The sequence below is a fragment of the Puma concolor genome, chromosome E4, assembly GCF_028749965.1.
Source record: "Puma concolor isolate L17-30 chromosome E4, mPumCon1.1.hap2, whole genome shotgun sequence".
In the NCBI taxonomy this organism is placed as follows: Eukaryota; Metazoa; Chordata; class Mammalia; order Carnivora; family Felidae; genus Puma; species Puma concolor.
The window spans coordinates 58,029,085-58,053,904 of record NC_141683.1 but is presented as its reverse complement, the minus strand read 5'-3'; the positions used below and the strand labels follow the sequence as shown (position 1 = coordinate 58,053,904).

Genomic DNA, 24,820 nt, shown 5'->3' with positions numbered 1-24,820 from the left:
CTGTTTACCACTGTGTTACCTGCTTCTGGAACAGTGCATGGAGCGTATAGACAGGCATTTAATAAACAGCTGTCACATAAATCAATTTAAAAATACACCATTTGATTGAGGGGCACTTGGGTGGCTCAGTCGGTTAAGCATCTGACTTCAGCTCAGGTCAGGCAGTTCATGAGTTCAAGCCCCGCATCAGGCTCTGTGCTGACAGCTCAGAGCCTGGAGCCTGCTTCAGATTCTGTGTCTCCCTCTCTCTCTGTCCCTCCCCTACTTACAATCTCTCTCTGTCTCTCTCTCTCTCTCTCAAAATAAGTAAACATTAAAAAAATTTTTGATTGAAAAACAAGTACTTGCTTTGATGCTTAGTAGCTATAGTTCAAGTCTGTGGAGTTTCATTACCTTTTATTTATGTATATCTTTCACCTTACTTATAATTTAATCTTCACAGCCACTCTGAATCAACACCACAAATGAAGAAACTGAGGTTCAAGGAGGTCAAATGAATGAACCAAACTCAAGCAACTAATAATTGACAGACTGTTGCTTTTTCCATCACACTTCAAAGGCCTCAAATGTGTATCTTAAGTGCATCCCTTCAAATGCTGTTATCTCCTGCTAGACAGGGTTTTCTCAAGTACCCTCAAGTTTGCCACAATTAAAATAACATGGCAGAAAGTACTGAATACACATCTTATTTCACATAAGTTTGGCTGAAGTTTCGTTTTAACTGTACCTCCTGAAACATCTTCCATGAAAAAGTCTTTGCATCTTCCTTCAGGACTAGTATACCATTTAATTCTCACAAAGCCCTTGTTTCTGAGCATTATTTCCTAGTAAATTCAGCATTCTGCATTAGTTTAAAACAACTTTTAATAGAAGTGTGTAAGCCAGTATTTATCAGAAATACCTTTCTATATGTAATGTTTTTACTGGTTATTTGATAATTCATATTTTCATGGTCTTTTTTTAAGGACACTGCTGTCAAAATGGTATCAAAATGCATCAAAACAATACCAAAGATTTCTATAAGGTTATAAAACTTAATTTTGTGGAATTATAGTCATGTTATTTAGTTTGGAGGTCCTCATACAATTGTGGTATCAATTTAGTACCTTGAATTTTGTTATAAAATACATGCTACTTATTTTTTCTATATTTTCACTGCTAGAAGATGAATTTACAATACTCATGTCTACCTAAAATTAGGAGAGACCTATTAATGGATGCATTTTTTCCCTGCCTTTCCAGCAAGTTTCCTCCAAGCCTATATGCTGCCAGGATTTCTAAAGCACAACAGGAGGAAATAGCAGGGACTTTCCTAGTTACACTGGATCCGCTCATCAGTCAGCTTCTCACATGTCAACCTTTCGTGCAGGTGGTTTTGGATAGTAAGTTAGGTAAGCTTCAAAACAGATTTACTTTTAAACCCTTCAGTAATTATTGCATGTTAGAGGTAGGGTCATTTCCCTTACATAATCAATCATCCCTTTTAAAAATTTTATTTAAAATTCCTTCTATTTTTTTTTAAATGAAAAATATGTTCCAAGAAAACAATTATGCCTCTGCCTTCCTTTACACATCACGAGCAGATTTCTGTTGAAATTACGTAGAGTATGTTTTTACCAATTGGTTGTAACTTAACGAACGTGTTCTTATTACGTGTGAGAGCTGCCATGTGAACTGCAGTTCCCACAGTGTCTTCTGCTGGTTGTCATCATGGACAAGCTGCCCTCTCAGCCCGAGGATGTGCAGGCCCTGTGGTGCACAGAACGCCAGCTCCTGGAAGCGAAAACCAGGTAGCTGACACGGTGGTGGTGATGTTCAGTCATGCTAGAGAGGGTTTCGAATGTCCGCCATTGGGAATGAATTTGAAGTTAAGGTCTTCCAGTTAATTACTCCTGTGTAGACCTCATCTATACTGCTACTTATAAATATAGATTCAAAATATATAAACCTGTAACAGATGCTAAAAATATTTGCAGTGTTTTAGAAGGTTTTGACTAATACTCAGTGTTATAAACGCTGAGAGTAATAGGGCAGATGCGTTTACTAACATTTAAAACTGAGCTCTGAGAAACAATGCTCTATGCTGTAAGTTCCCTCCCGGGAGATTTCACGCGTATTTGTCCCCCTTGCCACCGCCAGGCAGTAGTCTTACTCCCTGGGTTATACCTGCTGCAGTGTCTGCCCTCTCCTCTAGCCCGTGCCGCGTGCCACCCACCCGGTTAGTCCCCCTGAAGCCCAACTGTGAGCCTCCTGTTCTCCTCAAAAACAAAAGCGTGATGGCGGAACCGCTTAGCTTTGCATCTTAAGTCCATCGCATTCTGCCGCCATCACCCATTTTTGCTGCTCGTCCTGTCGCTTGCTTGCTCTTGTCATGCTGGTTACTCCTGCCTGCCTTTTCCTCGTACTTTGTCTTCTCTGCCTGTTTATATTTTGCCTATTTCTAACTTGTTATTTAAATCCTCTATGAAGATTTCTTAAACCATTTCAATCTTACAATGACCCCTCTATCTTTTTATTTTAATGTGTATTTATTTTTGAGAGAGCAAGAGACACAGTGTGAGCGAGGGAGGGGCAGAGAGAGAGGGAGACACAGAATCCGAAGCAGGCTTCAGGCTCTGAGCTGTCAGCACAGAGCCTGACGCGGGGCTCGAACTCACAAACCACAAGATCATGACCTGAGCCGAAGTCGGACGCTTACCTGACTGAGCCACCCAGGCGCCTCAGAATGACCCCTTTCTTATACCTATTTTCTATTTTATATAGAGTATCTAATCCATATTTAAATTTCAGGTTCTTTGATGACTTTTGTCTGTGACTTTGTGTAGTTCAGTACTGTGATAAACATTTGGTTAGAAAAAAAAGGAAAAAAAGGTACAGAAAATTCTTTTCCTTTAAGAAATTTGTCGAACAGGGGCACCTGGGTGGCTCAGTCGGTTAAGTGTCCAACTTCATCTCAGATCATGATTTCGCGGTCTGTGAGTTCAAACCCCGCGTCGGGCTCTGTGCTGACGGCTCAGCCTGGGGCCTGTTTCGAATTCTGTGTCTCCTTCTCTCTCTGACCCTCCCCTGTTCATGCTCTGTCTCTCTCTGTCTCAAAAATAAATAAACATTATAAAAAAAAAGAAATTTGTCAAACAATGATTATATTTTATTTTTATGGTTATGTATTCACACACAGTGGAAACTGTTGTTGATACATACCTCTTGAGACATTTTGCTTTGCTAAAATAACCCTCCTTATGTCATATTATTATTATACCTGCTAATTATTAAAATGTTCATAACGTTCAGTGCTCTCAATGTCCCTGCAGGGTATCTCTATTTAAAGCCATTTTCTACAGTTTTGAGCAGTGTTCTGGTGAACTCTCTCTCCCTGTTCACCTACAAGGAGTAAAGAGTAAAGGGCAAGCGGAGGTTGCTGTCACCTTGTATCAGCATGTTTGTGTTCATCTGTGCACATTTGTCGCTTCCTTTCATCCCTCACTGTTTCCTGAGCTGGTAAGTTTGCTACCTGCTGGGCTACACTGAGACTACCCTTCTACTTTCTTTTCACTGAAGTTTTGATTTATATGCAGAAGAAAGGAACAGTTCATGTTTTCAGATGTCATTCTCTGAGTTTGCACATTTCACCCTATGATTCAGTTGTGTCTTAGGAAATGGTAATCCTAGAGCCCTGTGGTATTCAGATGTAATGGTCAGCCAGAACATTTGAGAAAACATTTTAGGTGGCAAGATATGGAAATATGGAGTGAAAAGAGAAAAAATGTTCGAACTTTACCTAATTCTGTTCCATAAAGAGAAGGAGAAGTAAGTAGTAGATTGTAGTACCAAGTCTGTAGATCTTAGGCATAATGTTGAGTTTCTTTAACGGAATTAAATTAGAAAAGATGTTGAGACAATTGTGGGGAAGAAATTCTTAGGATTTACATAAGGATCAGTATCCTTTAAGATGTTTTACAGTGGTTAATATCTAGCACTAGAATCTTTGTGGATCCTAATGATTGAGTAAACACATTTAAAATCACTTTGGAATCTCCATAGCCCAGCATAATGCTTAACATACAGTAGGTGCTCATCAGTGTTGAGGCAATGGTGCTATAGGTTCTTTCAGATACTAGAGAGTTGAACCTTCCCATTGAGGATCTGTTGTTATTTGGATTGTGATGGTGTTTTGTTGTTTTATTTTGAGAAATGTAATAGTAATCATAATTTATCATGAACTTTCTGTTTTTCATTAGGATGTTGCTCTGTTGAATGCTGTGCTTAGTGCTAATCTGATCACCTCTTTGTTAGCTATGGATACATGGTGCTTCCTTTCACGGTACGATGTATTTTTTTGGTTTTTGGATTGATTTATAGTAGTAACTGAGAGTAAATGATGTTATAATGTAAGCTTAAAGAAAATTTCTGTCTCAATAACCCTTTACCAGCTGCCCCAAATGGTTTGATTCATAGCATAGCACTAATTAGGAACTAGGTTCCCATTTTCGTTTCTGCGGTTCAAGCTGATAGATAACTGTTGCCTAGGTAGTTTTGTATATTGTGCTGTTCCTTGGCCATGGATAAAATTGCAGGTTAGAATATTTAGTGCTTTTTAGAAGTTCATCTCCTTGCTTTTCTGAATGATTGTATGAATTATTTCATAAAGATTGTCTTCTCTTAAATCACAGGTATGGGACTGCTGAACTCTGTGCACACCATGTCACCATAGTGGCTCATCTGGTGAGGAGAATTACAAGGTCTAAAACACCTACTTTCCATGCAGTTCCTTTAAGGATACGATAATCTTAAAGAATGTGAATATCAAAAGGAGAAATAGTTTGATTGCTAAATTGTTTTGGCAGTTTCTTTGCTGTGCTTTAATTCTGACGTTATTGAGAAAGGTGTATCAGAAACTGTAAAACTGCGGAAATTGTCTCATATTTTCAAAATCTTACAGGATTTCATTAATTGGTCTGAGAAAGAAAGACTAGGTTAACTGAGAATAAATTTAAAATTGAATGCAAAGTCGAAAATATAGTTGTAATATTGCTTACTGAGAGTTATTCTTTTCTTTCTCCCTTTAATATGACTTAGACAAGGTGCCTCTTGATTTTATTGTCTCTCGGTCAGAATGATTTGAGAGGAACTAATGTGACAGAAACTTACGCCTTTTGGGAAAGAAATCATGCTTTGTGAACGGATATAAAGAGAAAATGATGTAGTGATGATTTAATCTTTTCAGTGTTGATCTTTTTTTGTTTTCAGATTTTGAGATGTTTGATATATTCCATATGATATGGTCATGATTTGTTTGTTATTTTGGGTTTTTTGTCCCTGACCTGTGATAAAGATCTTATGTGGGTCCATGTGTCTTTCATTTCTTAGTAGCTATTATGCCATATATTTCTTAGTTTACTGTTGAAAGATGTTGTAGACTAAATCCAGTGAGGTCCAGTGACCTGAACAGCTGGTGTGTATGTCTCCATGGCTAGTGGTCTGGAGCACTTACCCACTTCTGAATCCTTAGCACGTCTTGTACAAAGCAGATCCATAGTAGTTTTTATGTTATGTATATTATTTTTCAAATCAAATAAAAGCTCTAGTACATTATGATAGGAATTGATTGCCAGGACATTGATCTTAGAAATCTTTTAATGGAGCTTCTGTCTTAGAGTTATACCTGTCTCTGCACTGTTGTGCTTAGATCGTACAAAATTCCATGAACTGTCATTGAGTAGGGGATTAACATATCAAGTTATCATCAAAACAGTGATTCAAAATAGAAATCCCAAAGGGTTGTTTTTATTTTTCTTTATTTTTCCTTCAGATTTTTATTTAAATTCTAGTTAGCGAGCATGTGGCGTAATATTTTCAGGAGTAGAATTTAGTGACTCGTCACTTACATATAACATCCAATGGTCAACACCAAAGGGTTGTTTTTAAATATGGTGTCAAAACCCTTTTCTCATAAAAATAATCTAGGTTAATGAAAGAAAAACAACTTATTTAAGAAAAGCTCTAAATAAAAAATCTGAATTATTTATAATCTTATATTCCAAAAGAGCTGCTGCTAATATTTGGGCATATGAAAGCTTATAAAAACTATGATTTTAAGTCTACTCTCCTCTCCTGTCTTTTCCCAGATAAAATCTTGTCCTGGAGAATGTTACCAGCTCACCAACCTATCGATACTATTCAGGCGGCTCTTTTTCTTCATGGCCCCACCCCAGCAGGCAAGGATATGATCTTAGTCACTGTCTTTGGGTAGCTGCTGAGAATTGGATTCAGACTCTCTGAAAGCTTCCCATTGCCCCATTTATGGTACATTTGACTGTTGACATGATCTGAGTATAAATTTTTAACGTATTGATTGCTTTGCTTATCGCTTTTAGGTGGGTTTAGATTTTGATGTTGTTAAAGAAAAATCAGAGCCATCCAGTGTAGTCAAAGTGATAAAAGTGGATTTTATTTTGGGATTGTTGCTATAGGGAAAAAGAGGCCTCAGTGTAGAACTGGGCTCGAGTCTGAATACAGCACAGACTGGGAGGGATTCACGTTCAGGGAGCAAGGTGTAGGTCAGGAGGTGAAAACTGCTGAGAGGAAGTGGTGATTCTTGCTAAACACAGACCAAGGTGATAAAATATCAAGGCTGAGGATGCTTCCTAAAAGGACTTAGCAGAATTCTTGCTAAACCTGGATGCTGCAAGCCCAGGGATGGACACAATCCCAGATGGAAGACGAGTTGAGAAGAGGCTTGGAAGAAGAGCCTGACTTAAGTTTGGTCAGGAGAGAGCCTTTGTCGCTGTCTTTGCTGCAAGTTACAGACAGTCATTGTCTTCCCAAAATATATCTTTCCCCTTGTTTCTCAGCCATTTAAGATATTGACATGAGAAAGTTCTGTATGCCCTTCTTCCCCTTTTAATTTATTGTGAAGACCGAGAATATCTGTATGCCCTTAATGATGTCTCTTATTTTTTACGGCAAATAAGCTGAACTTTTTTGGGAAAACGGAAAGTACGATGAGCCTTAGTTGATTGCTCTTGTGAGGAAAGCCAGCTTTGCCACGATAAAGGAGAGTCCCTGACCACGGACACCTGTGTCGGCCAGTGCAGTCCCTTGGACTAGCGCTTTGCAGCTGTTTCAGGAGCTGCTTAGGGCTTTTTGAAACACCTAGGCTCCTGGACCTTCTCCTGTGAATGGGGTGGGTGCAGAGTGGAGGCAGTACAGTGAGGCCCAGGCATTTGTGTTATTATTGTCGTTGGAATTCCTACATGATTCTGACATGGATACGAGCTTGGGAACCACTAGGTCAGTGAAGGGGGTTTGAATCCTGTCTAACTGTGACCTTGGGCACAGCATCCTTTCCAAACCTCTTTCCCTGTCTATAGAATGGCGGATATGTGTTAACTATTTTGAAAAATTTTGTAACGACCCAGACGTAATACAGGCGAAACACTTAGCATAGTGCCGTGCTTACAAGGGTGCTCAGTAAATATTGGGAGTCGTTTCTGAATAGAGTATTTGCCTCAAGTCCATGTCTACTTTCCTGCCTGAGAGAAGCTGGACAGGCACCAGAGGAGCCATGCTGGCCTCCTAGCCCCCTTCCTTGCAGGTGGTGCCGAAGCCGAAAGCACACCGGGCCCACCTGCTAGCCTTCTAGAAAACACAGAAGTGTTGCTCTTCTCCTCTCCAGAACCCCCAAAGAGTTGTCTGCTCCACGTCCCTTCAGATTTTAATCCCTTTTATTCCCCTCTCAGGGGTCTTTCTCTTGGTTTCTGGGACACTGTTCTTCACAGGGGCCCCGTGAACTGGGAAGCCCTTCCTGAGGGTCCGTTTAACCTCAGTTTTCTCATTTATTAAATGGGAATAAAATTGTCCTTTTCCCAGTGTTGTGAAATTTTAACTTGTAGAATACTACAACTCAGGATGAATGATCTAAGCGAGGTCTAGAAATGTGGTTGTAAATAAACTCTAGTTAATGTTTAGAGACATCTTAGACACTCCTCAATTGTCTAAGTTTTTCCAAATAATTGAGGCTATCAGATTTGGAAGTTAGGAATATTTGAGAGGTTACTTTTAACTTTTTCCCTCAGTTATCAAATACTGGTTTCCTGGTCAGCTTACTGTGCTTAAATTTAAAGGGACATGTCTGAATTTGAATTCTTGTCTGAGAGTCCGTGGCATTTAGCTAATCCTAAAACTGAGGTACTAACCTTCCCTGGACAGAGCTGAGACTTGAGATTCGAAACGCGAGCTGCTCGAAGGGAACCTTCACAAGTGTTCCTTCTCCTGCCAGGCTCTGCTCTGTCTCCTTTTCCCTGAGGACGTGATCCCTCCTCCCGAAGGAAGGAGGGAGGGAACGGGCCTTCTTTGAGATGGACTGGGCTGCGTTCTGGGCACTTCAGTTCTTGGAGTTCCCGCGTCAGCCTGTGGGTGGGATCCGTGGTGTTAACGTTCATTCTGCACGTGAAGACACAGTAGCTCAGGGAAACTCACCATGACGAACGGCTGGGCCGGGATCTGTGCCAGATCCGTCTTACTCCATCCAAAAGCTGTGCCTGTATCGCCCCGGCCCCGGCTCCTCTCTCAGCTCTTCTGCAGGCGGCTGTTCCGGGGCTTCCTGTTCGCAGGGTGCCGGTCTGCCTCCTTATCCCTGTAGCTGTGAAATCTGCTTTTCTTGTTGAGGTGTGTAAAGCTCGCTCATTAATTTTTAATAGCGCTTTGTTTAAAAGAAAAAACTTGGAAACCACTGTGCTATATATCATGATACCAGAAAGAACATATAATCTGGTAGAAACTACAAATTTATTAAAGTGCTCATGGTGAAAGGTGCTACGTAAGGAGTACCAAAACCGGCACAAATCAGGTTTTGTTGGGTGTTCATAACTTAGAAGATCATTTGTGGGGGGGTATGGGTGGGAACGGGGGGAATAGGGGAAGCTGTTGGAGATGGAGGCATTTGTGACATAGGCTAAAGGATGGGGGAGGAAAGGCGGCTGGGACAGGGGTGAAGGGGGGAGAGCACGCACTGGGGAAAAGGAGAGACAAGCAGCGAAGCTGGAAGTAATTACTGTTTGCACACAGGATGGTATCTTTTTAAAAGGTGAAATAAAAACCCAGATTTTGTATTAGTGGTGCAGCATTAACATAGTGAAAATAGTTGATCCCAGTTCAGTGATGTTTTACTTAAAAAAAAAAAAAAGTGTGGCAATAATTTGGGGGGAACTGCCAGTAAATAGGGAGATTAAAATGTGTTTCTGTTTCAATATGGAGAGTAATTATTGATATCCTATTATCTCTTTCAGTGTGTAACTGTTAATAATATTTCTGTTTTATAGAAACGAGCAAAAGTACAAGGTTACTGAGAGCAAAGGATTTAATATACCTGGTTTAAGTAGACTGATAGTTGTGTTGCCATTTTTATCTAAAATAAAAAGTACTATGAAAAGGAAAAAAGTACTGTCAGTATTTGCATTTTAAGCCCACTGTTGTATTTTTCCTCTCTTCTCAATTTTAACAAGGGAAGTCCTAAGTCTCTGCAAATTATTCACTTCTACTTCACTCCTTATGAACTGTTGTTAGCACTGGCAGTTTTAAATATATTTTTTAAGTTTTATTTATTTATTTTGGGAAAGAGAGCATGGGGGAGGGGCAGAGAAGAGAGAGAGAGAGAGAGAGAGAGAGAGAGAGAGAGAGAGAGAGATCCCAAGCAGGTTCCACATTGTCAGTGCAGAGCCCAATGTGGGGCTCAAACCCACAACCACAAGATCATGACCTGAGCCGAAATCAAGAGTCAGACACTTAACTGACTGAGCCACCCCAGTGCCCCTGAATATTTAAAATTGTATTGAGACTGAGGTTTTCAAACTCAAAATAGTAAATAAATCACTTTTTCTATGTAATAAATTTTGTCAACACCTACCCTTTTATGTTGTCCAGGGCATTATTATTTGTAATTTCTATTTTGGCAAGGGAACTAGTTCATTCACTCACTGGATTTTATTATAAAGAAAGGTCATGTTCAGCTGATGTCTATCAGTTGGCACATTTCTCTTGGCCCTCCTGATGCAGTTTGGTTTCATGAATAAAGCTGCTTATTATAATAGACACATAGCTCATCACAGCGTCCATTTTTCTGGCTTTATCAGCTGTCCCAGAAGATAGCCACACAATTTCTCCCTTGTTTTGACAGCTAAATGTTGTCTGCAAACAAAATCCAAATATAAATATGATACACAATGTGAGAAAATTACTCTGTCAAATTTAACATGGTAGGGTTTTTTTTTTTAATATAGGAAGTTTTCATCAAGTAGATTTGAGATACTACAAATTGAATTATTCTTCTTAAAAAATTATATTAATATACTTCCTAGGTTATATTTAATTTAGAAATTCAGTGCACCATTATTTTTCCACTGGAAACTATTATTTTAACTTTTTGTTTTTTTAATGTTTGTGTTCTGTTTTTAGCTAGTCTGCTGATGCCTCATTTTTAACAAACTAGTGCTGTTTTTCTGTTAACTTGGCAAAGGCTTTGAATTATTTCAGTGGTAGAATGGATTTGCTAGCCACATGATTCTGAACTGGTGGCTTACGTTTGTGAAACAAATTCTGTGTGTCCTCTGAGAGCAAAGCCAACTAGCCTAGTGGAATAATCAAACCGATGAGCTTTGCTTCTTTCTGTAGGTCCTTTGTTCTAATCAGCTGAGATAACAGTAAGCCGCCAGGGTTGGCCGAATCGCTCTTTTGGCATACCTTGGAATATTACTTTTGACTTAACAAGGTCACGAGCACACATGTTCTTAGGAAAATAATAGACTTACTGGGTAGGATAAAATAGCTACCTGACTAATAATGAAATCGATTATTTTTAACATCTCTCAGTGCCTATATATCATGTTCCACTTAAACTGCGTTTTGCATTTGCAAACAAATGCAACAACAGCAAATACAATAATGCATGTTTGTGTCATTTACCTTGGTCTGGTCCTTGTCAGTTAAAAGCTTTTTAAAAACATAAACAGTGGTGGGGCGCCTGGGTGGCGCAGTCGGTTAAGCGGCCGACTTCAGCCAGGTCACGATTTCGCGGTCCGTGAGTTCGAGCCCCGCGTCAGGCTCTGGGCTGATGGCTCGGAGCCTGGAGCCTGTTTCCGATTCTGTGTCTCCCTCTCTCGCTGCCCCTCCCCCGTTCATGCTCTGTCTCTCTCTGTCCCAAAAATAAATAAATAAATGTTGGAAAAAAAAAAAATATATAAACAGTGGGAGCCAGTTCTCCGCTTTTGTGTATCCATTCATCAGATCGTCTTCTGTTACTCTTCAATTTTTTTCAGGTGGAGTTTATCCAGAAATTTTCCCCCAGAGAAGCAGAAAATCTGTCTCTGTGGCAATATATTTCCTTCCAGGCATTACCTGCCGAGCTTAGGAAACAAGCCGCACAAGAGGTCGTCGGAGTAGGCATTGCACGGTGTACGGAGTGGCTAAGCAATAGTCGTACTTTGGGAGAGCTTGACTCTCTGGTAAGAAAAGAATTTTGATTGATTTGGTTCATTTAGTAACTGTTTATTGAGCACTACTTAAGGTACTAGTGATGGGTTGTTAATAAGAAGGATACAGTCTCTTGCCCTCAGGTTAGAAACTAGCAAGCTTTCAGATTCTACATTGTAAAGGGGTCTGTGAGAAACTTACTCCATCTTGATGTAAATTACATTGGGGACTGAGGGTCTGCAGTTCAAGACACACTGGACCAAGATGAAACTCAGTATGAAATATTTTATTTGCAGTGATTTTGCTGACACATCATTAGATTAGGCAGACATGACTCTTCTGTTTGACAAAATGCAGCCCCCATTTTAGACACGCCTATTCTGAGTCTTTAAAAATTTTTTTTTTTTCAACGTTTATTTATTTTTTTTTTGGGACACAGACAGAGCATGAACGGGGGAGGGGCAGAGAGAGAGGGAGACACAGAATCGGAAACAGGCTCCAGGCTCTGAGCCATCAGCCCAGAGCCTGACGCGGGGCTCGAACCCACCGCGAGATCGTGACCTGGCTGAAGTCAGACGCTTAACCGACTGCGCCACCCAGGCGCCCCATCTGAGTCTTTATGTAGTTCTTACGAGCTTTATGTTCCCTCTTAATGAAACGTAAAAGAAGTTCATCTAGAAGAAGTAAAAACTACACGATTTTTTAAAATTGAAAAATTGACTATACTACATGTGGTTCAGTTTTCCAGTTTAGTATCATTTTCTCCTTCATTTATTTCATCCAGCAAACATATTTTGAACACTCTTGTGTGCCAAGCACTGTTCTAGGCATTGGGGATAGAATAGGGAACAAAACAAAAATTCCTGTTCTCATGAACTTGTACTCTAGCTCAGGTGTGGACAGTAAAATAAGTAATGAATATATTTGTAAATGTTTTAGATTAGTTTGGGATAAGTGGAGAAAAATCAAGCAGGGATGGGGACAGGATATTCAAGGGGCTAGGGGTCTATTTGCAATTTTAAATTACGAGGTCAGGGTTTTTTCAAGGCTTAGATCTCCACACTGAGTGTAAGTGTTCTGACACTCTGTTCTATTCATGGCTCTTGATAATTAAGTCTAAAGGAGCTGAGGCCCCAGAGGTTACGAATAACTTACAACTCTGCATAAAAACCTGTGTCAAATTTGTATTCTAAGACCCAGTGCCATCTTTTCAACTACTTCATTAATACATTTTATTAAAAAATAATTTTAATAAAATAAAATTTTATTAAAAATAATTTTTTAAATTATCAGGATAATTTAAAACATATACACATATTAAAGGAAATACAAGTTTTTATTTGCATTTATTTTGAGATAACTTTGAAATACACAGGAGTAACTTAGATTGTTCAGGTTTTACATTTATTGTGCACTGATCTTTGCAGTTGAAGATAAAACATTTTTTGGAGTAGGCAAAATAATGCACCTGTTTTCTAAACTTGAATATATCTTTGCCCTGACCAAAACTTTATTTCAGCAGGTCATTTTACATGCTTATTTGTAGAAGGAAATAGGTAAATCTTAAATAAAAAGCTGTGTGCTAATCCTTCAAACTTAAATGTTGTTGAAGTATGATGGGTTAAAGGCATTGTTACTAATCATTACGTGCAGCCCACTGCACTCCTGGCCAGTCAGAGAGAGAGATTCCATATATAGATAAGAGCAGATCCAGATAAGACGGTTTTTAGTTTCAAGTTCTAGATAGTGTACTTCTCAAGTATTGTCTTTGTTTATTGAATGCAGAGTGTTGTTGAGGAATTTTAAAGATTAATTATGAAACAACAGCAATAATAAAAATCTAGTAATGGTAAAAGATTGCTAGGTGTGTCATGTGAAAAAAATAGACTCTAGTTGATGAATATTATAAAATTAGCTTGATTATATGGACAGTCTGTATCATTGTATTAAAATACAATGCTGTTTCCATTTTGATATTAAACTTTAACCTAAAAGGAAAAAAATATGTAGAAAATGAAGCAGATGTTTGTCTATAAGGAAAATTATTTTTAATAAAATGTTTTAATGAAGTAGCTGAAAAGATGGCATTGGGTCTTAGAACACACATTGGCCACAGGTTTTTATGCAGAGTTACAAGTTATCCATAACCTCTGGGGCCTCGGCTCCTTTAGACTGGGATCTAACCTCAGTTCTTTCCCTCTGTCTCCACTTACAGAACACACAGCTTTCTGCTTTGCTTGCTGTGTGTAATTCTGCTAGTGAAGCTTTGGATATTGCACAGCAGACTGCAATTCTGGAAATCGGGAGTCAGCTTTGGGCATTTTTAAACACTACGCTGGTAAGGAAAGCAGCTGATAATTTCTCCGGAGAACAAATGAAACACTGAAAAAAGAATAGCACCAAAATTTCCCTGTAGAGTGAAATGTATGTAATTTCTTTAGGTGCTTGATAGAACTTGCAATCAGAACTTAAAATACCTATTTGTGCTCTTTGAACCAGTTCTTTTTGAGTGTGACAGGATTCCAGTAGTAAAACTAGAGCCTAGTAGAGTGACTGACAGTCCAGCTAACTATTTTCATGACCATTTGGACCCTATTAAAAAAAATCAAACCCTTCTTGGTATTGTTTCTCTTCTCTGTTGGGTTAGTATAGCCTGTTTCTGTGGTTCTGGGGTCTTCCATGAAATCTTTTGGGCAGTGGAGAGTGACCTGGCCTAAAGGCGGCAGGGACAAGTGGATGGCTATGGCTGCTTTGTGTTCCTCTTCCCCAGCGATGGCAGAGGCCAGGTGACAGGCTAGAATTGGGATGATGGGTGTCCCACAGATGATTGTGGTTTCCAAATGACATTTAGTTTAAAAATCTAAATAGGACATTTGTTTTCTTTGAGTAGTGCCAGCTGCTGGAAGCTGAAGGCAACATTCACACTTTTGGTAAATAATAGAAATGGTTTTGCAGATAATGTTTTATCATTAAAATTTACATATGGTTAAATTTCCCTTCTTTAGTATTTGAACTTCAGGAAGTGCTTTCCCCCAATCCTCACAAATCATTCAGTAAATATTCATTGAGGATCTCTCTGCTGGTGATCTAGCTTACCATATCATGATAGAAACCACAGTTACAGAGAAGAGAAATGGAATTTCTGGTCATGTGATCTTGAGCAAATTATTTAACCTCTCTGCCCCTTTTTCTTATTTTTTGGTAAAGTGAGGGTAGTAAGAGCTACTTCGTAGAGTTAGAAGGTATATGTGAGGTAATATAAAACACTTAGCATATCGCCTAGTGTATAACAAATGTTCATTAAAAGGTAGCTATTTTCATGTAATTGAAAATTCTCACCAAAATTATTTTGTGTTTCGTATTTAAGGTAACAGGTCAACCTTATGTTCGACAGACACTTAGCCTTTTACTTTCACTGTTGGGATTTTTCATTCAAACTCTAGATCCTCCTCTGATAAGTCAGGTAAGAACAGTGAACAAATTGTTGATACTTTGCTGAGGAAATTATTGAACTGGTATGACCTAAAATAGCTTTGTAGAAACAGCCCTTTTTAGCGATTTGTTGCTCAGTTTGCTTGTTCCCCCTTTCCTGCTGGACTGAATGTAGACGTCACAGGTTTGCTTTATCTTAGGGCGGTCCCCTCATTTCTTTCACTCATCCAGTAGAGTATGGTTAGGATACAGGCTGTTGGTTCAGCCCATATCTGTTCTTCCCTGTCTCCCTGATGCCAAATAGTCCAAGCTTTAACTGCCCCAGAACATCTCTGAGGCCAGGAGTCCTAGCTCATGTGTGAACTTTGCATGCAGACCGTGCTCAAATGTATTTCAGCAGCTGTGGGAGTGCAGAATATAAGCAATGTGGACTTAGGGACCATCTTCACAGTCTCTTTGAAAGCATGATTCTGACGTAAAGGACTACTGAATTTTCTCTCTGGCCCCCAGCCTGCATGGCTGGAGCAGGCAGGACGAGGTCACTGTCGGGGGGATCCTTTTGATGCTGCCTAGTCACTGCCTGCCTTTGGCGTTTCTAAGCCGATACAGAGAGGAGACGGCAAAAGGCCTCCATCTTCTCTGAAATGATTCAGAGGCTTTGGAATTAGTCCATCTTGGACAGAACTGATCCCCCAAATCGAGAGTTGGCTTAAGCTTACAGGCACATTAAGAAATAAACAGTTACGAGGTAAAACTAATCATTCCTTGGAGGAGGATGGAAGGAATAATAGCTTATCACAGGACCGTATATGCTGGAAAGCAGAACTACTAACACTTTGTTTTTTAGTAGCTTGGTTAGTGGTTGTGCACATTCACAACTTGACATTAACAAATACATACTAATGAGGTGCAGTTTTAAATTACATATTTATATATGCATAATATGTATATGTGTATGTATATGTGTATATATGTACATATGTATATGTATTATATTAAATATATGTATATATGTATTATAGTAAGTAAATTACAAATTCTATATGCATAACATGGATTAACTAAATTACAGAGAATGAGAATACAGTAAAATCATTGACTCAGACTTTGTGGATTCTGAAGTTTCTAATCTTTTTTGAAAAATCAAATATGGATAATTTTGATAGAATTGTGTCTACCTTTAAAAAACCCACATGACTAAAGTTCTAAAATTTCAGCATAAGTAAATTGTTCATTTAGGTGTTGCTTCTTTTATAGGAGACTTTATCTCTGTGTTCCTTTAAACCAGGGATTGGCAAACTATGGCTTCCTGTTTATAGGACAAGAGCTAAGGATGATTTTTACATTTTTAAAGGTTTGTAAAATAAAAACTAAAAAACAAAAAAAAAACAAGGAGTATGCAGCAGGGAACATACTACCTACAAAGCCTAAAGTATTTACCACCTGGCCCTTCGTAGAAAGTTTGCCGATCCCTGCTTTAAATAATGAATTTCCGTCACCATAATTTATAATACAGAACAACTATTAAGGATTTGAAAGGAGAGCACTGGTATGTAGTTTTTCAGGAAGATACTTTTTTATTTTTAACAGCAATTGGGAGGATGAATACTGTAATAATTGGGTCAGGCATTTGTTTTTCTTCAAATTCCACTTGTGAAGTGTAGGCTTTGTTGAGTGTTCAGCTGTTTTGGGTTTTGTTGTGTTTTCCCTTCCACACATCCATCAAAATCTTACTCATTAGGTCTCTACAAAATACTTGTTTTCATTTCTAACTGTTCTTTGGTCTTTGCCACTTTAGGTAGTAACTTTGCAGACCTCACTGCTTAAATTAGAGCCTCCTGACCATGTTTGTTTGGCAGTGCTTGATTTTGTATCTTCTCTGGGAAATTTTTTTATACCTCAAGCTATCCAGGTAATATTCTTCATGCTTTTGTTCCCCAAATTCTTTAATTCTTTTGTTAACAAAATCTCTGTAAGAATTAGTAAAATTTTCAGGCTTCTGATTTCTGTCTGAAATTCTGTGGATTGTTGACAATGAAAGTTGGGGGGGGATGTATTTTGTGAAGAGAGGATGACTTTGTCAAAATAGAACTCATTGTAAGTTTTTTTCTTTTTAGAAAAATACATTTTGACATACAGATAATTTAGAGTTGGCGGTAGCCTGAGAGTCTCATTCCAGTTGGCCTTTAGTACACAACGTCTCTGAGGAAGGCAGACATTTGTCTTCTAGGGAATAGTATATAATGAGGAAATTGGGTAATTTATCAAACTGTATATACTCTTGGTTTTATATCCATGAAAAAGAACTTGTTAAGACCATGTTTTTAAAATGTTGCAAAGTATATATAATTGGCAAATGGATATTTACGTATAAATTATACTGCAGGGGTCTGACAATATACTACTTCATTTCCAGATACAACCTCCTGAACTGAATTTTGCCTTCCTTATTACTGTGGTCAGTCTAGATAGTTGGCTTTTTTCACGTCCATGGGTGATGACAACCTTGTCATGTAATTGGAGCAAAAATATGATGGATGTTATCTCAGTAGATATTAAAATCTTTGCAATAGAAACATTTAACTGGCTAGTTTCTAAAGGGCTCTTATTTGCTCACAAGTAAATGGTATCATACTGTTTTCACACACAAGGTTATGTTTCATGAGAGAAAGGTAGATATTGACAGCTTCTTTTAAACTCTGGACAGAAGTATCCAAAGATGTTTGCATTCGAGCTGTCTTTTTAGCATAAGATAAATTCCGAAATACTGTCTCATTCATGAATAGGTATGCACCCTGATGGGCCCAGATGCTGTGGAACAAATGGTTTATTAGCAGAAATTATATATTCCCCAGAGCAAAGGCCTGAAAAATTTGTGGATTGATCAGCATATAAGAGCCTTTAAAGCCAGGAGATGACATTTTATTCAAGAAAAATATTGCTCAGTTTTTGCTGTGTGTCAGGTGCTGTTTTAATCACTGGGGATTCATTAATGAACAAACTAATAAATATCCACCCTCAGCCTGTCGGAAGGCAACTAAGAAGGAGTGATGTAGCATATGAAATATTGTATGTGCTCTGGAGAGAAAGAAAGTAAGGGTGGGAAAGAGAGAATGTGTATGTGGTACAGTTTTAAACGGGTTATTGGCAGTGGTGTCCTCACCGAGGTGAGCTGTGAGTAAAATCCTGAAGCTGAGAGAGCAAGCCATGCGGGTATCTGGGGGAAGCGTCCTGCACTCAGGGGAAATCGTAAGCCTGATCCCTCTTGAGAGCGTGTCTGATACATGGAGGGAAGCCAGTAGAGCTAACACACCGGTAGTGGGGCTTTCCGGGCCATTGTAAGGACTTCAGCCTTTACTCCGAAGGAAATGAGAAGCTGTTGGAAGCATTTGAACAAAGGAGTGACATGACCTAACGGGGACAGAATTAAGGAAACCTGACATTAAGAATAGTGAATATTGGAGGACCTGGATGGTGCAGTTGGTTAAGTGTCTGACTCTTGATTTTGGCTCAGGTCATGATCTCACAGTTCATCGGGCTTCCTGCTGACAGCATGGAGCCTGCTTGGGATTCTCTCTCTCCCCTCCCTTCTACCCCTCCCCTGCTCACTCGTGCTCTCTCTCAAAATAAATAAAGAAGAGTGAATGTACTCTACTGAGATTTTCCTCTAATAAGGTTTGGTTCTCTTTGTAGGACAAAATTCTGCCCAACCTATCTTCTATTTTTGCCTTACTGTTAGCTGACAGGAACTGGATCCTAGAACAACATACGTTAGAGGCGTTTACTCAGTTTGCCCAGGTAATTATAAGACCAACCTATCATAGTGACCTCCAAAACAGTTTAATATTTGCAATATTCTAAAATGTTCTAGAAACATTTATTGAGCTACTTTTGATCTTGGTCATTAAAATTTTCTGCTGGAGGAAGTATTGCTAACGATCTATTTTACAGGATCTAAAAATGAAGCATAGAGAAATGAAGGGACTTTCCTAAGGTCAAGGGTGGTAACAACCAGAACCGAGCATTCAGACCAGGCCTACTAACTCGGACACTGTCTTCCAGACAGTATTTCTGAGTTTGAAATGAGTAACACGTTTCATCTCAAACTATCGTAGGAGTTAGGGAGATAAACACAGAGCCCCGCGAGCTCAGGTCCATGGAGAAGGTGAGCCTTCTTGCCTGTCGCTGTGCAGTCACGCCTGTGCTCATAAGGGGCCCAGAGACCGGGCAGAGGTGACTAAAGCTCACAGTGCCGTGCCCGTGCAGAACGCTGCGTTGTCCTGAGGCGCCCTGAAGGGACTGTGAGCTGATGGTCTTCTGAGTGTCCTCGGATAGTTTTCTTTTAAAATGCATTCTTAAGTTGCTCTTAAAACTCATGTATTTGTCTTTGCAAGTTGTTGAAATATATTAAAATCGATCTCGTTTATCAATCTTTTGATAGGGAACAAATCATGAAGAGATAGTCCCACAGTGTCTCAGTTCCGAAGAAACCAAGAACAAAGTTGTATCCTTTCTGGAGAAGGTATTTATTTATGTAGATCAAAATAGTGGGATCACATATTTCGTCATTTTTTAAAATTGTATGATTGTAACCGACTTAAGTATCTTCTTAAATTGTTCATAGTGCTCAGCACACGGGTGACACAAGTTAAACAGCCAGGGCCAGATGACAGGTCAGAGACCGGGCGGAGTCGCTGTGAGTTCAGGCAGTGAGAGGACCGAGGGACCCCGAACGTTACCCTCCTAGATTCGCATGGAGAACCGGGAGCCTGAGAGGCCGCGTTTACTCCTCTCATTTACGTAGAATTTTACACGGCTTTCCTGCGCCAACAAAGACCTAGTTTTCCAAACTGTGACATTTCTAAAGCTGTTTTTAATAGTTAGAACCCAACTGTTGAGTCATTTGGCTCCCATGTCTGTGCACACCTTGGAACTTCTATGGGGGCAGTTCTGGGGCATAAGGGGCTAATTGCAACACCAGCAGAACATTAAGCCACGGATTTTAGAAGACCAGAGAAAGTGCATTATGCTCAACTACTGATTTTTTTTTTTGTACTACGCCCATTATTAAACTGGGCCATGTGGCTGTTTATACGCACGTATACCTCACACATCAGCTGGTGAAGTATGTGCGTACATGTTGTTTTTACCAGTTTCTCACCCTGTACAATGAAGGTTCGCAGACTATCAGTTTTTCCTGGAAAGAAGACACTTTGGCTTTTCTGTAGGGAAGGAGAACACTGGAGAGTGATTTTATCCAAATCACACGAAGATGGTGCATTTACAGATGAGTCCACCTTCCAAAACCTGCCTAGCTCACAGGCTAAGCCAGAATAGTTTAATACTGGGTGCTTACACACACATGCACGGCATCTTCTCATTTTCTGAATATCACAGCATTTTCTGTTAGAGAATGCTTGGTGTTTACTTGATTTTTCACGATTTGTGGCAGACTGGGTTTGTAGATGAAACCACGGCTGCCAGGGTGGAACGTGTGAAACAGGAAAAAGCCATTTTCTGGGAACGCTTTGCTAACGTCGCTGTAGAAGAAGCAAAGCGGTCATCTTTACAGGTATGGACTTTATAGTATGGGTCAAGCTTTAAGAGAAATTCTGCCCTTCTTACTGATAAAAGTGAAAAAAAAAAAACAGGATGGTTCCTGGCCTATTGAATATCAAAATATCACATCGGGGCACCTGGGTGGCTTAGTCGGTTAAGCGACCAACTTTGGCTCAAGTCATGATCTCACAGTTTGTGGGTTTGAGCCCCCATTGGCTCTGTGCTGACAGCTCAGAGCCTGGAGACTGCTTTAGATCCTATGTCTCCCTCTCTTTCTCTGTCCCTCTCCCTCTCAAGCGCTCTCTCTCTCTCTCTCTCTCAAAAATATTTTTAAAATATAATCAAATAGATCTAGAAATGTAAAATTCTGTTTTACAGTAGCTGCTCTTTTAAAAATCACATTTCTTCTTTCCTAGCAGGCTCCACACTGTCAGCACAGAGCCTGGTGTGGGGTTTGAACCCACGAACTGTGAGATCATGACCTGAGCCGAAACCAAGAGTCGGACATATAACCAAATTGAGCCTCCCAGGCACCCTTGCAAATAAGTTTTAACATCATACTATCCCTACTCTTTCAACAGGACTTTCAATTGTTTGTAGTAACTTTTGGGAAAGTTCTGTATTTGTTATCAGTGAAGTGACAAACAGTAGTTTCTGAACCATGGAAAACCAATGAACTCACCTTCCAAAATGCTTAGGCTGATCCCTTGTTTCATTCATCAACCCAGCCGGATAATTCTGGGCAGTGTCTAGAAATCACATCTACCTATTAAAAGGCAGAAATCTGATACCCCTAAGGATATTCAGAATATTGTTTTGAGCACTGATACACACATGTATATAGAATCGCAGTCCAAATGAACGATATTCTGGTGAGTTTAGTTGTAACTTTTGTAAAAAGAAAAGTTTGTTTATAACTAGTTTTCAGGAAAGACTTAGTTTTACAGATTTCAAGCCTGAAAGTTACATATCAGTGTAAATAAGCCCCCAAGAATTTATTATGACCATGGGGCCCTGGATGACTCAGTTGGATGTCCGACTCTTGGTTTTGGCTCAGGTCACGACCTCATGGTTTGTGAGTTCAAGCCCCACATTGGGCTCTGCACTGACGGAGTCTGCTTGGGATTTCTCTCTCTGCCCTTCCCCTGCTTGTGCATGTTTTTTTTTTTTCTCTCTCGAATTTATTATGACCTTCCTTAGGAAGGCCGTGATCACAAAAGGTGGCTCAGCCCCAGTTCCCACCCCAGTGCGGTGATGCTAAAAGCCTGACGGTTTCTGGAATTGGCCGTAAAAGTTTCCGAAAGACCACAGCGCTCCTCATTTATAAACTTAGCATTAAAAAGTAAACTGGAACCATTTAGAAAATTCATACTTGGGGCTTTTTTGTCAGGACAGATTGCAAGATAATCCCAAAGAAACTCACTGGAAATGACTGGATGGGGCAGGCGTTTCTCTTACTTTCCTTGGGCCCTAATGTTGGTGGAACTAACCAGAAATGCCTTCCCAGAGTTTTCTAGGTGATTGCAGGGGTGGTGGTTCCCTCCTCCCCTGGTGAACCAATGACTAAATAAAATTAGCACATAAAACTTGACAGTTTCAGAACTCCAGAAAGAAAGTTCTTTATCATCTTTGAGATGGGTATCATGGCATTACTTATCGCAGGTTTTTCTCATTTGCCAGCCTTGCGCAAAAAGAGCCCGTCGTGAGCTCCCTGCGGAAGAAGAGTGCGGGTCAGCACTACAGGCGGCGTCCGTGGCCTTGGAGGCGGTGGAACTGTTACTCCAGAAGTCTCCTGCTCCAGACTGGCTTGTAGTGAAACTGGAGATGCTCCAAGAAAGGATGGATAGGCTAAAACGACTTGTACTCTCAGGTGGCCCCTGAACGGACTGGGCCACCCCCCCCCCCCCCCAGTCATCTTTGTCAGCCTGCTCTGTGTTTTGTAAATGAATGCACTGATGGAACTATGCGTTTTCTAGCACATATAAAACAACTTTTGTAAAGTTGAATCTAGCGAAAATAGTCTTTATTGGACATTTATTTAGAGAACAGGTCAAGGGGGGAGGTTTCTCATGAAGAGCTTTGGTACAACGTGATACATGTGGAACAGTCAGGAACTGCCCAGGTCCCCACAGGGCCCCTCACTCGTACATCTGTAAACAAATAAATAAGCTGCCTAAGGAAACCTCAGCAATCTAAAATCATTTATATACTTTATAGCTAAAACTTTTTCAGTAAGTTGTATCTCGTAGTAAAGCTTACTCTTCTGTTAAAGAAATGGCACAGAATTAAGCTAATCAGCTTGAATTTTTGTATTTATTTTCTTTACCTCTGGAATTGTCCTGGAAAACAAGCAGTAAATTCAACCTTTCCACGGCTGCTTGCCCTTCACAGAAACTGGCCTCAGGCAGACGCGCTCAGGCCCCTCCACAGGACCGGTGCCGGGGCGCCGACCGCCACTCGGGAGCTCACGCTTCAGTTGGCACAGGTGGGGAAAACGGTGCTTCTGGGTTTTCCGGTCTGCAGAGCCCGCTTTTGAGGTATTAGTTGGATTTTTTAAAGAAACCCTTTGCCTTAAAGTTCCGCCCGTTGTCACCAGTTGTGATCTTCCCAGTTCAGCTCCCCTTCGTCTCCCCAGCCTTCGGACTCTCCCTGCAGCAAGATAAAGCAAACCAAGGGCAGCCTGCTGAAACCAGTCATTTCCGAATCGAAAGGAGCCTAACGCTTGCCTTTCGACGCCAGAACAGACTTCCTCGTGCTCAGTACACTCCCTCCCTCCCTGTGAACAGGAAGCTGAGGGGAGGATCGCTTTGGTTCCAGAATCATAAAGCCGCAGCTTTGTAAGATAACCTCCCGAGGTCCGTATCAATCCAAAATCAATCTGAAGACACCCTATTCTTGGCTTAATCCCTCTGCCCATAAAGAGATTATCCTGGTCATAACCAGTGGCCAGTTAAACACTTTGCTGAGCACGCTACATCCTTCTAGGGAAGGAAAGCCCTCGGGTACAGGAACTGCCCGTATCCTCATTTTAAGCAGCTGAGCGCGTCAGTCGCTTCCCTCCCTGGGAAAACGGCAGGCGTGACAAACGAGACCGGGCAACCGGCACGGACGAGGACACCCTGACGCTAGCGACGCGATTTACCGATCCTCACCTCGGTAAGGTCTGCTGCAGCGAATTTCGAGGAAAACTGCATCACTGGTGGGACGTCATCCTTGCCGGAAACCATCATTTCTGTCCTCAGTTCAGGCAAAATGAGAATAGCAGCCGAAGGCTTAATTTCTGGGATCATATCCGCAAACCAGTCCAACTCGGGATCTCGTACTGGCTTCTTTTTCACTTGAATGGTGAACTCCTCTCCTAAACCCAGTTCAGATGGAACCTTAAGGCGTCCTTCTGGTGACACTTTTGGGGGCTCGGTGTGGCCCGGGTCATCCCTGCTTGGCGCAAGACCGGCCTTCTGGCACAGGCCGGGTTTCGAAGGCTTGGGCTCTTCAGTGAGTGAAAACAAGGCAGGAATGGGCTCAGGTCCCCCTGCGGCCCCAGGTCTCACAACGGGGACTCCTCCTCCTGCGTTTGTTTCACTGTCTAAGCTGCTGGGCTCAAAGTCATCCCATGACGCCTCCTCCGTGTTCAAGTTAGGGAGCGGGGATGTGGAGGCATCGCGGGGTTCCGCGGGACCAATCTGTATGCTGACAGCTTTGTTTTCAGGCTCCTCCGGCTCGCTCCAGTCGGGCCACTCCTCAGACTTCTTAGAACTTGATGGGAAGTTTTCACGGTCTCCTGAGGTACTTTTCACATCGGAGAGTCCGTTCATGGGGAATTTGATAGGCTGAGAATATTGATCACCTGTGGGGGTAAGTACAAAAGTTACCCTCATAAAATGTTAAGAGCAAGCCATATATTTAGGAAAAGGTTAACACGCACACAAGGTCTGGCTCTCATTTCATAGAAATATCCAGGCTACTAAACTGTAGCTACAAAAGAATCCCCACAGAACGTAACAGAACTGAGTTACTCAAATGCTTAACCTGAACTCTGAGGGAAGCACACCAAGCAGCAGGCGGAGCGTCCGATCCTTTCCCAGATGTTCAACGTTTGTTGGCTAACTGTCTATAAACAGAGAAAGGTTCTAAGCCAGGCAGTGTCACCCCCAAAAAGTGTCATGTGCTCAACCGGACATACCCTCATTTTAAAGAGATTTCTCAAACGTGGGCAAAGCCGTGGAGTCTGGTGCAACGCGGCCGGACGCTACTCCTAACGCTTTCCCAAACGTAACCACGCCACTCTGTCTCTCACAGAAAACCTACTGCCATCTAACAAAACTGTCCTCCTCGGACCCAATTTGGAGAATGCTGCACCGAA

General features: G+C 40.7%; 2 protein-coding genes and 1 long non-coding RNA gene across 17 annotated transcripts in view; 1 reads left to right on the top strand and 2 right to left on the bottom strand.

The window, feature by feature from the left end:
- FIRRM (FIGNL1 interacting regulator of recombination and mitosis) overlaps window positions 1-22,639 on the top strand; it is a 46,041-nt gene extending 23,402 nt beyond the window's left edge. For 3 of the 6 annotated variants that reach the window (XM_086693557.1, XM_086693558.1, XM_025926308.2), the window contains 14 exons: window positions 1,243-1,391; window positions 1,661-1,790; window positions 3,312-3,498; window positions 4,239-4,321; window positions 4,671-4,722; window positions 6,126-6,215; window positions 11,313-11,498; window positions 13,682-13,804; window positions 14,834-14,929; window positions 16,697-16,810; window positions 18,592-18,696; window positions 19,340-19,420; window positions 20,351-20,470; window positions 22,138-22,639. In XM_086693557.1, the coding sequence (XP_086549683.1) occupies window positions 1,243-1,391; window positions 1,661-1,790; window positions 3,312-3,498; window positions 4,239-4,321; window positions 4,671-4,722; window positions 6,126-6,215; window positions 11,313-11,498; window positions 13,682-13,804; window positions 14,834-14,929; window positions 16,697-16,810; window positions 18,592-18,696; window positions 19,340-19,420; window positions 20,351-20,470; window positions 22,138-22,338 (1,717 nt within the window). In that variant the 3' untranslated portion in view covers window positions 22,339-22,639. Of the gene's footprint in view, window positions 1-1,242; window positions 1,392-1,660; window positions 1,791-3,311; window positions 3,499-4,238; window positions 4,322-4,670; window positions 4,723-6,125; window positions 6,304-11,312; window positions 11,499-13,681; window positions 13,805-14,833; window positions 14,930-16,696; window positions 16,811-18,591; window positions 18,697-19,339; window positions 19,421-20,350; window positions 20,471-22,137 lie in introns of those variants that run through there. The other 3 variants (XM_086693556.1, XM_086693559.1, XR_015245928.1) reach the window with 3 other exon arrangements.
- LOC147572707 (uncharacterized) lies at window positions 6,422-11,003 on the bottom strand. Its single transcript, XR_015245929.1, has 2 exons — window positions 9,976-11,003; window positions 6,422-9,421 (listed from the first exon to the last, which is right to left on the bottom strand). It is a non-coding gene; the product is annotated as an uncharacterized LOC147572707 (long non-coding RNA).
- The window catches only part of SCYL3 (SCY1 like pseudokinase 3), a 43,041-nt gene continuing 40,684 nt past the window's right edge, over window positions 22,464-24,820 (bottom strand). For all 10 annotated transcript variants that reach the window (XM_086693568.1, XM_086693570.1, XM_086693561.1 and 7 more), the window contains 2 exons: window positions 23,610-24,304; window positions 22,464-23,106 (listed from right to left, as the gene is read on the bottom strand). In XM_086693568.1, coding sequence (XP_086549694.1) covers window positions 23,047-23,106; window positions 23,610-24,304 — 755 coding nt within the window. In that variant the 3' untranslated portion in view covers window positions 22,464-23,046. The remainder of the gene's footprint in view (window positions 23,107-23,609; window positions 24,305-24,820) is intronic.